Source organism: Labrus mixtus, chromosome 12 (genome assembly GCF_963584025.1).
Source record: "Labrus mixtus chromosome 12, fLabMix1.1, whole genome shotgun sequence".
Taxonomy (NCBI): domain Eukaryota; kingdom Metazoa; phylum Chordata; class Actinopteri; order Labriformes; family Labridae; genus Labrus; species Labrus mixtus.
Genome location: NC_083623.1, coordinates 2094359 through 2110015, shown reverse-complemented (window position 1 = coordinate 2110015; position 15657 = coordinate 2094359). Strand labels below are relative to the sequence as shown.

At 44.3% G+C, this 15657-nt stretch overlaps 1 protein-coding gene across 1 annotated transcript in view; it reads left to right on the top strand.

Annotated features, from left to right (window-relative positions):
- Positions 1 to 15657, top strand: part of LOC132985490 (unconventional myosin-VI-like) — a 137121-nt gene that overhangs the window by 16365 nt on the left and 105099 nt on the right. Inside the window, exons 2-6 of the mRNA XM_061052897.1 lie at positions 7480 to 7614; positions 12303 to 12372; positions 13165 to 13238; positions 14385 to 14514; positions 15145 to 15250. Coding sequence (XP_060908880.1) covers positions 7498 to 7614; positions 12303 to 12372; positions 13165 to 13238; positions 14385 to 14514; positions 15145 to 15250 — 497 coding nt within the window. The 5' untranslated portion in view covers positions 7480 to 7497. The remainder of the gene's footprint in view (positions 1 to 7479; positions 7615 to 12302; positions 12373 to 13164; positions 13239 to 14384; positions 14515 to 15144; positions 15251 to 15657) is intronic.

Below are 15657 nucleotides of genomic sequence, written 5' to 3'. Positions count from 1 at the left end.
CAGTGGGAATCATCAGCTCTGTTTGCATCTTTAATTTTTCACCTGAGCGACGACGTTAATGAGAATAATGTAGCAGAGAGAGACTTTCTAATATTGAGGCCAGCGGCTGCAAATAGATCGTGCTGTTTTAGTGTGAGCGCACATTAATGTGTGTGTGTGTGTGTGTGTGTGTGTGAGATGGTGAGTGCTGCAGACGAGCTCACTTCTGTTGGTACTTTGTGGTTGGAGAATTAGCTGCTTCAGAGTGGGGAGGGATCATCCGGCTCCACAGCGGGATGTTTCTGAGGGAGAGACCAGGAATAATCAGGTCGAGACTAAAGCAGATAAATTTAGCTGCAGAATAAGTCGGAGAAGTGGTAAAGTAAGGAAAGATAAAAAAATAAAAAAAGGCTGTGTTCTCCCTTCAGGCCAGACTGTCCTGCAGATTTACATATTTGAAAGCCAGCGTGTCCAAAGTGCATTTAGTTTGACTTTACAGCTTTGAAAAGTATCACAAAACCAGAGTTACATTCTGCAGAGGAAAATAACAAACCTCCAAATACACAAAGGACCAAAACAAACTGAATTATTAGAGTTTCACTGACAACAAAGTAACATTTATACTTTATACTTACTGTTTGCTGGTTGTCTGTCTCTTTATGTCAGCTCTGTGATTGGCTGGTGAACAGTCCAGGGTGTAACCCCGCCTCTAGTCCAATCACAGCAAACTTTAAGACTCGTTAATTTGAGTCGAGAGAGAGAGAGAGAGAGGAACGGGACACAGTAAACAAAGGAACCCTTTAGGGTCGGATCGGTACCCTTGGCACCCCAACAGAAGGGTACCAAAAAAGTAGGACAATACCGATTTCTTATTTTGGTTCCATTCCCAGCTTTTGACGGTGGAAACGCTAATAAATGGCGTTCTCGCTTGGAGGGAAACGGGGCTACAGAGAGGTCATTTAGTCAGAGGTGTTAATGAGAAGAGAGCTTCTTTGGCTGCGTCAACATGTTGAAGTAGCAGCAGGATCAGTTCAATAATTAAGAAGCAGCAGCAGGAGGAGGAGGGAGCTGAAGTTGGCAGAAAGCAGACGATCTATTTTTAGATCTTTAGCGGCATTTATCTGAGATGTTCTGATCAGAGTTCACTTAACTGATGCTTTTATACGTTTTCCCAACAACCTCCTCGTCGCCAACCCGCAGCAGCATCCTTCTTTCAAATCCCGAATAGAACGAGCGTTTTTACTGCACACTTTGTCTGTGTAATGAAATTTCCCAGGTTGCATGAAGGCAGCATCATTCAACCTAACGTCATTAACTGGAATAACCCTCATTACCACCTCTGATACTCTCATCTCTCATCCACAGTTTTTATTGGACCGTGTGTGTGTGTGTGTGTGTGTGTGTGTGTGTGTGTGTGTGTGTGTGTGATCTCGTCTTCAGACTCTATAAAACACTCGTTATGTTCTTCTTTTTCTTTCAGAACTTTTTCCAGTCGAGTCGTGTTTGTCTGTTTAATCCGTTCAGAGAGATATTAAACTCTGTGTGTCACTTTGTGCACTCTGAGTGTTTGCGTCAGTTTCCTGAAAGTCGCGGCCATTAAAACATTCATTTTCTTTCAGTTTTGAAAGTCTCGTCGTTGTCACTTTTAAGTTTAGAATTCAAACTAAGGAAGGGTTCCAGTCGGATAATGAGCTAACGTTAGCTGCAGCCCGGCTCACAGCCCCTGAAGACAAACTCAAGAGTATTTGAGAATCGCTCACCCTTTTCAGACCGCCATTTATCGCAAAGGTTCCGTAACTCACCTCACCTCTTTGCACGTTCATGTTCACGAGTAATATTGGCGTCCCAGTCTGTGAGTTCACATTGTGTTTGCGTGTGTGTGTGTAAGCACGGCACAGAGGGAGTACACACAGTGAGACATGCGCACACACACACACACACACACACACACACACACACACACACACACACACACACACACACACACACACACACACACAGACACAGCGCTGCGCTCACCTGCTGGCTCAGCTGGTCCTGTCTCTCCTCTGTAACGCCTCTGTTACTACCGCTGAAGACAATACCCCAATTGGTAAAGTTACACGATGTTTACATGACTTATGATGTTATTTAATGTCTTGATTTTAAGAAGTTTCTTGTTCTGACATTTTGGTAACTTTTCTCATATTAGCAGCAGGCCCGCCCACTGGGCCCCTGAAAGGCCATGTGAATGGGCCCGCCCAATGATGTCATTTTTTAAAATCTCATTACAAGCGTGTTGGATCAGTAGCATTAGCGGTAGCCTCCTGGCTAACATTCGCCTCCTCTGCTCTCGCTCTGATCAGCTTTTGGATTTGGACTGAAAAATGTTAGCTAACAAGTTTGTCTTGGGGTCGAATGTCACCTCTCTTTCTGGCATCCTGACTTTGTGCACGTCCTGGCGTAGTTACTGTATATCCAGCCCGACATTACTGGTCAAACAGTGAATAGTCGATTGGCTCACCAACAAACTTCAATATCTCTAAAATAAGGGTCGATACCCCTTTAAGAAGAGGGGCTTTACATTTAAGTAATGGTGATTATTAAGGTTTGAAAAGGGAATTTGAAGGATTGTTTACATTGAGGATGACCATGTTTAACCCTAACGAGCCCCCCATGTGCCTGGGCCCCCCAACCCCCTTATGGGTGTCCTCCCAGTGGGGAGGTAAGATCTTTGATATCAGGCATGATTACGTTGTTCTCCCTGCTCCTCGGTTAAACACTTCTCCTGGAGTTCACCCTCCTGGTCAGAGAGTGTGCGTGACTGCAGAGCTGCGTGGGTCATAAAATATTTGTAGACAGCCGGGCGCTGTGACCTGAAGGAAGTCACAGCAGAGGTGACTCATCAGCCTCGAGCTGTTCTGTCTGCGCTGAGAAAAAAGATTTTCTTACAAACTTCAGTGTTGTATGAAGTTTTTAAAATATGTTTCAGATTTAAAGTCAGAAAGTGCAACATGTTCCTCATCAATAAATCATAAAGTCTGTCCTGTGTAAATGTGTCTCTGAGTCCTGACTGTCTACAATGAGGGAGAAGCTCGAGTCCCGCTGGCTGTGTTGTTGTCAGAGCCGTGTTTACATGGACGGGACGGCCGGCTCCTCCCCTTGTGTATAAAAGCTGTTTTAGTCAAGAACTAGAGAGAAGAAGAAGAACATACTCACTGATTATTTGGATGTTAGTAAGAGTTTTTAGATCACGCTCATTCTGTGTCAGTTTACATGAAATGTGAAGCTACGAGCTAACTAAAGAGCGCTAACATTAGCATGCTAACACAACAATGTGAAGCTACGAGCTAACTAAAGAGCGCTAACATTAGCATGCTAACACAACAATGTAGGACACAGGTGACTGCAGCTCGAGCAAAGGACATGTTTGTCTGCTGCTTGTGCTAAACTCCTTCATGTGAACGTGAGTGGAGGGGGGTTGGAGGTGTGTCTCTGGAGGAGAGCGGAGGCTTCAGTATGGAGGAGGCGTGGCCTAACAGCAGTTTGTTTTGGTTTCATGCTGGAGCTCAAGGGCGACATCTACTGGCTCAAAAAGTCGCACATTCTTCATTTAACAAAGGAATAAGTTCTACTGGATGTACAGTAGGTACTCAAATGTTTTCTTGAACGACTACCACAAGTTCTACTTCTACATACCTGCCAAAAATCAATCACCTGACCTCTTTCAGGAAAACACCCCGCCTCTTTAACCAGTTTTACTTCCTCCTTTGGGTTTATAGTCAAATCTTTGACTATTGGTTTGAAAAAGCCTCAGTAAATTTCCTCCAAAGAAGTCATGACTCATGTCCTATGTTGGTGTGAGTGTCAACGTGTTAATACTTGTAAAGCAGTTCTGAAATAACTCACTTTTATTCGATCTCCTGAGTGTGTGCATGAAGAAATCACCCTTCAGAATTTCCTTGGATACAATAAACGTCAGTCTCACGGCACGCTCGCGCTCGATTGGCTGCTGTTTTGTAAATGATTGACAACATTGGCACGGGCAGAGAGAGGCACGGTGGTGAGCTGAAATCAAACGATTGAGGCTTTTTGAGGTGTGAGTCAACAGGTGGTGTGCTCTGATTGGTCGGTTCTTTGTGCACCAATCAAGCTTCACCTGCAGCAGTAGCACAGGTAGACGAAATCAGATCTGGAGGACTCACTCAGCAAACTGGTAGTCCTTTATCTAACCGCTCCCTCACTCACGCTCTGGCACGCGGTGAACACCTGACGTCTCGCCCCACAGCTGAAGCTTCTTTAAGGTGGAGGTCATGAACACAGCAGCAACCTATACCAAGCTACCCCCCCCCCCTCCAAGCTGCTGACTTTAAAAAACAGGAAAAATCATTCACCAAAATAAAAGCTTACATATGATAAGAAAGCTTCTGATAGTGTTTAAAAAGTTTGAGGTTTACACTCGTCTACAGTGATGCGGCAGTGTTTGATCTGCAGTCTGACCGGGAAACAGTTTCATGAATCGATTGACCTTTTTAATGGCCTGCTTTTTATAACACCCAGAAAACGCTGCGTGGTGCTTTTATTCGCTGGGGGGAATTTTACAGCCCTGACAATGAACTACCAGCACACCTTTTGATCTTTTTTTTTTTAGTTTTTTTAGGCCATGACTCAGGCTGCAGCTGTGCAGAGTTCACACAGTTTGTTCACATCTCTGTGCACATGATGGTTCACTTAAAAGGTCCGCTCAGTGAGATGTGTAGAGAGTGAGATGATAAAGGTATCTTACTATCTGATCATTAAGGAAACATGTTGAAGTGCTGGCTTCTCTGACAACAATGCAGCAGTCAGTATGTCCTCCTTCTAACTTTAGATTCTGCTCCTGAATGCTCTGGATTTGTTTGGACTAGAGAAGGTAGGAATCAAACCTGTCATCCTCCAGTCCTGACAGATCACCGAGCTGCGTTGATGAAAGAAGCTGATTGTACTCTGACAATTACAGTTAAATGTCCATAATTATATTTAAAAGCCTCTTAGTGTGCTGCTCTGATAACTCTGAACTCCGGGGTAGTTTATTTAAAGTTCTAATAGAAGATCTTTGAGTGATGTTGTTCAGTTTGGCAGGAGGTCAGCGTGTGATCAGAGATCTGCTGGATGTTGAATCTGTTACTAAGAAATTACTGAACTAAAAGCTCACTGACTTTAGTTGAACTAACACGTTCTACATTCTCCTGTTTTTGATTTTGAATCATTTCTTTGGTATTTGATTGACTCATAAGTCCCAAAACTTTAGATGCAACATAACATTAAAATTCTTTAAACTCTTTATATGTGATTTTTCACACTTAAATATATAAATCAAGTATATCCTCTGAAAATAACTCTGTGAGTCATGACTGTCTACAATGGGTGTAACACCCGAGTCCCACTGTCTGTGATGTTTTCAGAGTTTTCAGAGTCCTATCTTCACTTTGTTTACATCGCCCGGACGGCCGGCTGACTCCTCCCCTTGTGTATAAAAGTTGTTTAATTGAGGGACTAGAGAAAAGAAGAATAACATACTGTACTCACTGCTTAACTGTGTTTCTAGATCACGCTCATTTCAGGTAAATTTACATGCAGTGTGAAGACACGAGCATAATAAAGATCGCTAGCATTAGCATGCTAACACAACAATGCAGCGCGAGTTGTTTTGGTTTCATGCTGGTGCTCAAGGGCGACATCTGCTGGATCAAAAAATCACATATAAAGCCTTTAAAGGAAGAATGTGGAACATGTTCCTCATAAATAAATCATAAAGTCTGTCCTGTGTAAATGTGTCTCTGAGTCATGACTGTCTACAATGAGGGAGAAGCTCGAGTCCCGCTGGCTGTGTTGTTGTCAGAGCCGTGTTTACATGTCCTCCTGAAATGATCTAGAAATATTCAGGAAGGCATGTGTGAAAACGGCGTTTGGGCTCCAGCTGTCATGGAAAACTGAATTCTTCATCAATAAATCGATGAAACAATAGATTTCAGGTCCGTATGATTCAGATCGTTTTTTTTCTAACACAGTATGGATATTACTGAAGCGTGTCTGACCCTGCAGTTTGATCTTTTATCTCTTTACATCACCCCGCCCTATGAGGTCGTCTGAGAGCGGGGGAAGCCCTCACTCTGTTACGACATCGCCACAGTAACAAGATCAGCTGCGAGTTTGACTCAATAACACGGTAATTGGTTTGCTGGCCGCCCACAAAGCTCCAGAGAGCGCAGAGAGAGTCAGTTCACATGAGAGTCGATAACAGGTTGTGAGCAGGCTGCAGTTTGAGCATCTCTCCCGTTGTTCACTTTCTGAACTGAAACCGCCACAAAACAATTAGAACCATGACTTTGACGTATGGAGGCAAAGAAATCCAACATTAAAGAGGACATATGATCCTCCTCCTCCACCTTTTCTAACAGTCCCCTCCTCCACCTTTTCAAACAGTCCCTTCCTCCACCTTTTCAAACAGTCCCCCTCCTCCACCTTTTCAAACAGTCTCCTCCTCCACCTTTTCAAACAGTCCCCCTCCACCTTTTCAAACAGTCTCCTCCTCCACCTTTTCAAACAGTCCCCTCCTCCGCCTTTTCAAACAGTCCCCTCCTCCACCTTTTCAAACAGTCCCCTCCTCCACCTTTTCAAACAGTCCCCCTCCTCCACCTTTTCAAACAGTCCCCTCCTCCACCTTTTCAAACAGTCCCCCTGTGGTCTAAATGAAACATCTGTGCTGTGCTTTGTTCAAAATATAACATGAATCAAGCACCAGAGGAGGTTTGTGACCCTGTATAAACCAGCTCTCTCAGAACGCTCCGTTTTGGTGTGTGTGTCTCTTTAAATGTAATGACCCCCCCCCCCCCCAAGTTTTCACTGTAGACATCACTCCTCTGTAGCGAGAATAAAAACGGAGGACCTGCACAAAAGTTTTGCTCTAGGCTGGGGGTGGAGTCCATGGGTGGAGATACCAGGGGAGGGGAGGGGATTTTTTTTTTACCAGAATCCCACTGTGACATCACAAGGAGAGCACATTAGAAACAGAGCATTTTTCTCTGTGTTGTAAGACTTATGCAGACCACAAACAAAGGACTGGATGGTTTATTTCACATGTTGTGGGTCAGTAGACTCTCAGGTTACCCAGATATATGTTCAGAAACACTGTAGAAGAGGATTTTTTATAATATGTCCTCTTTAAAATGACTGTTAACAAGCTGAGTGTGATCAAGGTAGATTAAGGTTTCATGACTCTCTGGTTGTTTGCTAACACTCATGGCTGCACCAACGGTTTGAATTTGAGGTGTGTGCAGCTTGCTTACTGCTGAGTATAAATCTGTTAAAGTAACGCAGAAAACATGAATGCATCTTTACTTTTGTGACAGTTTGGACTCGAGTCTTTTTGAAAAGTAAAAAATTCAACAGTCTGAACTTTTATGTCAAATAAAGGAAACGTTGTACGTCACAGATGTCGGGGGAAAATCACGCCGCTGACTTGTTTCTCATGTTTTCCAGAGCCTCCCGAGCAGCGCGATGGAGGATGGGAAGCCGGTGTGGGCGCCACACCCAGCGGACGGGTTCCAGCTGGGAACCATAGTGGACATCGGAGCCGACAGCCTCACCATCGAACCTCTCAAACAGAAGGGAAAGGTGAGAGATCTGGGGACTAATCTGACGCTTCTCTGATGGCTAAGTCTTTGTACCAGAGGCTCATCAGCCACTTCTAGCATAAGATTCTGCATGATGAGTTGCATTATGGGTAATGTAGGCACCTGGTTTTAACAAGGAAGAGGAATGTGGAAGTGGAAAGTTGATTTTCTTATTATTATTATACCATAAGAAAATAATATATTTATGTTTTTTCCCCAACAGGTGATAATGATATGTTTTGAATGTTCTATACTTTGACACTTTTCATGTGATTTCAAACGAACCCTAACCTTTAACCTGTTTCAAATATCTGATGACTAAGGCTGTCTGCATTAACACTTCGATCCTGATTTACTAAGATCCAAAATTAATGCACAATTATTTTTTTTTATCGTCTAGATACTCTTTGCATTCTGTTTTATGGGGACTTCAAGGAGCGATAATATCGAAAACTACAGTAGCAGAGAGAACTCCCATGATTGCCCGCCAGTTTCGACATCCTCTTCTGTTGTTGTATTGATTGAGAGCCCCCTGGTGGTTGAATTTACATACTGTGCCTTTAAAAAACAAGAAATTACCAAATGTTGGGCACCTCAGACTTCTTCTTTTTTGCCATGGTATCGATCTCATTTAATTCTTTTACTCGTCATCATATCAAAGTGGATTACAGGTATTGTGACAATGCCAATGGTAGTTTTTTATTTATTGGAGTTAACTTTTAAATTGTAAAACATTCTCCATTTTTTCCCCTGAGAAGTGGATAACAGTGAATTAAAAAGTCTCTGAAGACTCTCAAAGCAGAGTCCAGATCCTGCCCCCCCCAGCTCCCCTCTGGTCCCTCCTGGATCTCTGCAGTTTCCCATCAAGCCTGGTTCAATTTGCACTTCCCTTCAAGCGTGTTAATGATTAAACCTCTCCCCCTGATCTGAACCTATAAAGCATCCTCCACTCAATGATTCACCTCTTCACAGTAAGACAAACAGCCATGATCTCATCATGACGCCCCCCCCCCCCCCCCCCCATCCTGCTCCACCAATAATTCACTTCTCTGCTGCTTCAGGTGCCATCTCGCCCTCCCTACAGCTTTTAATGTCACTTTTTAGAGTGCTGGTCGCCGTGGTAACACCCTCAAAAAAGCTTGTTGTCCGTCTCGCTGGGTAATCTTTTTTTTCCCAGAATGCCTCTCTGTGACTGAGGGCTCCCTTTTGAAAAGAGGCTCTCCTCGCTTGTCCCTGTGTGCTGTCGGTCAATAAAACACTCGGCTGTCTCAGGCTTTAATGGGAACACGGATCTCATTACAGATGCCGTGTTTACACCGTGTTACTGCGTCCATCATGTGTGGGACGGTTTAAGTGAAAACCAGGGTTTCTTGAGCAGATGGCGTCTCTCCAATAGTCCAGTTCTGCTTGATGTTTCCTGTTGACATCAAATCATTCAGAAGAGGGTTAGACCAGCTTCTTAAAAGGTAAAGTGTCCGGATGGATTTAGCGTCGAACAAATCAAACTGTATTGAGTCGTTTGATTGACTGACCGTTAGTCACAAACAGTGGAGACCCTGTTCAGATCACCTCCCACAGTTCAGGCAGCAGGTGATCTGTGGATCGATAGGAGATGCATCGTCATGGTGTAAATTCCTAAACTTGCACTAAATCCCTCGGCTCACAATATTTCAGTGTGTCAAACGCTGCTTCACTTTAATCTCACCAGTGTTGAAAAATGAAGCCGATGCTGAAGTGTAAAAATCCTGCAGTTCGTCAAGTGTCCACTAGAGGCTGGCTGCAGAAGCACAGGAAGTCACATACACACCCATTCTAAAAAGTCTGTTTTTACAGCAGAGATTAACAGGATTGTATTAAATTGGATTAAAACGGTTTGTCAGGAGGTTTAAAACCCGCCTCAGCTCCAGCTCTCAGCCTGTCGTTAGGTTGACTGAAAGTTAGACTGAGACAGCATTTCCAGCATGGAGACCGCCATCGATGGGACTCCAGCGCCCCCTGCAGGAACAGTCCATGAATAAACGTCATCAGAAACATAATGTCAGTAACGATGCAGCATGTTTCCTTAATGTCTGAAATGATAACTTACTGTATCATCAGTCACTGCAGATCTTACTGATTGGACCTTTAAATCTTTAAGGCCTTTGTTGGTCTGATGTTATGTTCAGATTCCTGTGCCCTGGGTTTTGTCTCCCAGGAAGCTGCAGACCCAAACCATCCCTGACCCTTTAACGCTAACTGTCTTCAACCTACAGATTTCATTTTAACACACACAGTAGTCTTAGAGAGGCTGTGTTTCAGTCTTTGAGTTTGAGTTCCTTTCTTTGTTCAAACCTTTTAAAAAACATCAAATCCGCCTCTCAAAGAGAACGTTATTTTCGCACCATCAGGAGGATTTTGTTGACAATGGGACGTGTTCTCTTCAGATCTGTTCTCTGAGAGTTTCCGGGGCTGCAGCCGAGGCCGCTTACAGTCAGAACAATGTCCCCGTCTGTCCCTCTCTCTGCAGCCAGTTTGTGCCAGTGTGTGTCGATGTGCTCACTCTCTGGCAGGCGTCCTGTGATGGACGTCAGGACGGAGACAGGGAGCATGATACCCGGTCATACTATCAGTCACAAAGGACTGACTCTCTGTGCTGCACTCAGATCAGTTTTTATAACTCTCCATATTTCAATTCATTAGGCAATACAAGCAGCCAGTATGTCCTCCTTCTAACTTTAGATTCTGCTCCTGAATGCTCTGGATTTGTTTGGACCAGAGAAGGTAGGCGCTTTTAAAGGCCCATTTAGGACGCCCCTCTGTTTGTCAGATATGAGAGCAGTTATCAGGTCAACAGGTGTTGCAGCGATGGAAGCGGTCAAGAGAAGTGGTTCAGATAGAAGTGATTGTACCCGACCTAAAAAGCCTCTGCATGTTTCTAATAAGCTCCACGAGCAGAAACGTGCTCAAACTAGGATCAATATTGGAGATGCTTTTGAAAAATGGAGAGAGGTTAGAACACAGAAAGGTTTACAGACCCATGCAGAGCTGGATAAACACTGAAGCTTCAGAGTCCACCACATGGTGACCTGAGTGAGACAGTATTCAAAGTTTTCATGCAGTGACCAAGAAGTTAAAGTAACAGGACTTTAATGTTCCCATTAGAGCGAGGATAAAGATGTAGGAGGGGGTTAAACTTCTGCACCTTCTCTGGGCTGTAGTTTGAATAAAGGGGGGGTGAGTGGGGGGGGCGCAGTGTTTAGCTTTTTCCCTCAGATTATTGGCCTTCATCACGTCCCCCCCACCTCCACCTCCTCTCTCTCTCTCTCTCGCTCGCTCTCTCTCCATTCTCCTCACGCGGCGCCGTGTTGTGGAATCCGTCCAGTTTGGGCTGAGAATGTGGAACATGCCACCACTGGAAAGAATGAGTCGACTGTACGTCACCTTGGCTCCGCAGCGCTGGCGGAGCTGAAGGCCCGCAGCGTCGGTTTTAAACGGGCAGATCAAAAAAAAATAAACAAGAAAAAGAAAAGGCCCGACCCTGGAAGAGGGGAGCTGGCACGCCTTCCTCTGCAAAACACGGGAGGTCACATGTGTCCTCATAAAGCCTCTGTGATTAGTTCAACATGGCCGACCTCTGCTCAGAGAAAGCAGAGGGAGGAGATCTCGTAGAAATGTGAGAATAAGCAGAAAGAGTCTGATATCCTAAAGAGTAAATCTCCTTCATTTTTCATTTAAAGATGATTCTGCTTATTTTTAAACTCCGCCTCTTTTTTTTTTTTGACTCTGCAGTTTACAGCTCACCGACCAGAACCACTGACTCTCTCTGACAGCCCAGACAAGCCCCGCCCCCTGACCCTGTGTGTACCAAATTAAAGTGCTGCCTGACCCTGGATGAGTCTTCAAAAGGCATCACACTTCAAATAATATAACTTTAGATTTCATTGCAGAACTATCAGAACACCAAAAATATTAAAGATAAACATCTGATAGAGTCCGGTCATTATCCCCCCCCCCCCCCCCCCCCCCCCCGCCCGATGTGTCTGAGTGCTGGTCTCAGATCTTTGCTGATCCGTGTCGTGGTGTGAGTTCTTCAGGCTGTGAATAATTCAGAGTTTTGGCTCTCTGCTCTGGAGGTGTCCACTCCTCTACGGACGGTCTCAGCCTCTCACTCTCCTCTCTCTCTAATAATTCATCCGGCCTTCGGTTGAGCGAGCAGCTGCTACATGTGTGTCTATAAACCCCTCTATTTCAGCCCTGCTCAGAACAGGCTGTTTCTGTGTCTGTACCTTTAAATATGTAAATGAGCTGTGTCTGACCACGCCCCCTCTCTGGAAGGGCTTGGGTGTACTCGGTCTTTCTTGCTCCATGTCCTATTGTTTACGGTGAGAAGGCAGACTCAGAGGGCAGAACAAACACCTAGCTGTGGGAGTGTCACCCACCTGGGGGAGGGGCTACTGCCCTTTGTGATGTCATGAAGGGAACATCTCCAAACGGACTGTTTGAGCATCATCAGTCTGTCATGTCTTTCCTCATTTATTCTTCTCGTCCCTCAGATTTATGATGAAACATCACGTTCCTTTAATCCTTTTCCAGGAGGTTAAATATCTTTGTTCGGTTGTTTGCTGATGATCTTCTCTTCTCCTCGATATCATTCATTATCTTTGCTCTTATTTTCTCATCCTAACGTCTTTTTAAAATTTTATTTTCCAGACATTTACGGCGGTTATCAACCAGGTGTTTCCTGCGGAGGACGACGTCAACAAACATGTGGAGGATAACTGTGAGTGTCTTCAGTTTTTCTTATCGAGCTAACGATTTGAGGCGACACTACTTCCTGTCGATCCGTGAAGTAAAGGCGTTGGTTTCTGACTACGACTCTTCAGACCTCAGTGATGATGAATAAATGTATTTATTCTATGCTAATGATGCTAACTGGACTTTTTACATGAGATTAGTGCGATGGCAGACGTAACCAAACTAGCGCTGATGCTAACGATGCTAACTGGACTTTTTACACGAGATTAGTGCGATGGCAGACGTAACCAAACTAGCACTGATGCTAACGATGCTAACTGGAGTTTTTACATGAGATTAGTGCGATGGCAGACGTAACCAAACTAACGCTGGTAGCTAACGATGCTAACTGGAGTTACTCTCCCACTATGTTGACGAGCAGAGGCGCCTGATTGGCAGAGGAATGGCGAGGACATTTTTAGGCATGTCAAGGACATCGTTGTTGACTTGGCGTGCTCATGACGGCCGTATCTGTGCGTTCTGCGTTTTCATGTGGACAAAGACGTTTTTGAGGGTGGGTGGACGGGATTCTTTTTTGAAAAAATTACCCGCCTAGGTGTGGACGAGGCCTCAGATTCTCTGGATTATCAGACGCCACAGGTGACCTCGTAGTCATGGTAACAGATGATTTTGATGTTTTCTACTTGTGAGACTTCGACTGCAGGTTTTTTTTCGACATGTCTTTAAAATCTGTTGATTTGTGTTCTTGATTGATGTTTTTTCAGGCGGCTCGTCGTCACATGTCGAGTAACGTCTCCTGTGTTTTTCTGTCCTTCAGGTTCTTTGATGTACTTGAACGAAGCGACTCTGCTCAACAACGTCCGAGTGAGATACAGCAAAGACAAGATTTATGTAAGGAACCCTTCAACGTCTCAACACGACGATTCTTTATGATGTTTCCTTCTTGAACGAGCTCACACTGAAACACTTTAAGAAACACAATTATAAAAGAGAAGACGCCTTAGAAGAGCTCACTGTTTGTAATGAGGGCGACGTGATGTCACTGAAGGAGACCTGGTGATGACACATTAAACAGAACACCTGTGTTTATTTTTACCTGCAGCACCTTAGGGTGGAGCACACACACACACATGCAAGAGCACCTGCATGAACACACACACTAATGATTACATGCAAACACACCGACCTGCTCACTCTGCTGTTTGTTTTCACTTACAGAGACGTCTCACACACACACACACACACAGACACACAGACACACACACACACACACACACACACACACACAGAGACACACACACACAGACACACACACAGACACACACACAGAGACACACACACACACACACACACACACACACAGACACACGCATACACAGACACACACAGAGACACACACACACACAGACACACGAATACACAGACACACACACACAGACACACACTCTCTCTCTCTCTCTCTCTCTCTCTCTCTCTCTCTCTCTCTCTCTAACATAACGTGTTATCCCTCACATGTCTCAACTTTACCAAAATGTCCTGCTTGACTTTTAAAAACCCTAAAACATCCTCGATCTCGTGACCTTTACTGGTGACCTCATGACCTTTACGTCCTGTTGGTCCTCACAAAGCAGGATGTCTCACACAAACACACACATGAGCACACAGGGCTCAGGTGACCTCAGGTGTGTTTTCATGATCAACTGTTTCCTCTGATGTGGGTCTTTGGTGTCTGGTGACCTCTAGTGGTAGAATGGGGATACTGACTGTTTAAATCTGCTGCTTGTTGATGTTTTCATCATGAATAATAATGACTTAAAGACGATTAAATCATTTAGTATTTTATCTGATCGTGATGACAGAGTGATATTTGTACATTTTCTGTTTTTCTGATGAGACGTACCTGAAGAATTTAAATTTGTCCTAATGTTTTTCTTCTTCCTCCTCCTCCTCTTCCTCCTCCTCTTCTTCCTCCTCTTCTTCTTCTTCCTCCTCTTCTTCTTCTTCTTCTTCCTCCTCCTCCTCCTCTTCCTCCTCCAGACGTTTGTAGCTAACATCCTGATCGCAGTGAACCCGTACTATGACATCCCAAAGCTTTACTCTGCAGACACCATCAAGCAGTACCGGGGCCGGTCTCTGGGAACGCTGCCGCCGCACGTCTACGCCATCGGTCAGTCCACAGAACACGTTTAAAGACTTCTAACAGACACAGTAAAACACTATGAAGACTGAAGAAACTTAGAAACTTTAGAAACTTCTCAACAATGTCCTGTTGCAGTTTCTGATGTGTCCAGCAGGGGGCAGTAAGCGCTCAGATATCTCTCAGAGTGTCTTAACTCAGATATCCATGTGGTTACTGAGGTCACAGGATGGCCGTCTGTCTGTCTTTTTTTAATTTTTTTTTTATTACTTTATTTACAAGTTGTCATATTTCATCACAAATTTTGTTCATCCTGGCACATTTTGATATATAATTTTTTAAACATACAAGAATACATACATGAAATAAAATAAAAATCCAAAGAAAAAAAAGATAATTAAATTAAGATTTAGAAAGAAAAAATAATACTAATAATAAAATAAAAATAAAACCGTAAATAGAATGGGGGGAGGGGTTGTTTCTTCACTACTCTCTTAATTTAATATAATTTAACTTACATACCTGTTATTATTCCACTTTATCTGTTTCCTCCATTTACTCCAGTAACACATGAATTCATCTTCTCTGTTTCTACGTCATTCTTTCCATTTCTTTAATATCTTCCGTCTCGTCCTCTCTCTCTGTGTGTCTCTGCTGCAGCTGATAAGGCGTACAGGGACATGAAGGTCCTCAAGATGAGCCAGTCCATCATCGTCTCAGGAGAGTCCGGGGCCGGGAAGACCGAAAACACCAAGTTTGTGCTCAGGTGAGGATGCGGCAGCTCCTTTATTACCTACAAACAAAAACAAATGGTTTTACTTTTTATAAGAAAACTTTAATTTGGAGCCTAAATAAATGAGATGTGAATTATCTCCTCTCTCCTTTCCTTCCTCCTTCCTCCTTCTTCCCATCCTCTCTCCTCTCCTCTCTCCTCTCTCCTCTCTCCTCTCCTCTCCTTTCCTTCCTCCTTCCTCCTTCCTCCCATCCTCTCTCCTCTCTCCTCTCTTCTCTCTCCTCTCTCCTCTCTCCTCTCTCCTCTCTCCTCTCTCCTCTGTCCTCTTTCCTCCTTCCTCTCTCCGCCCTCCTCTCTCCTCCCTCCTCTCTCCTCTCTCCTCCCTCCTCTCTCCTCTGTCCTCTCTCCTCCCTCCTCTCTCCTCCCTCCTCTCTCCGCCC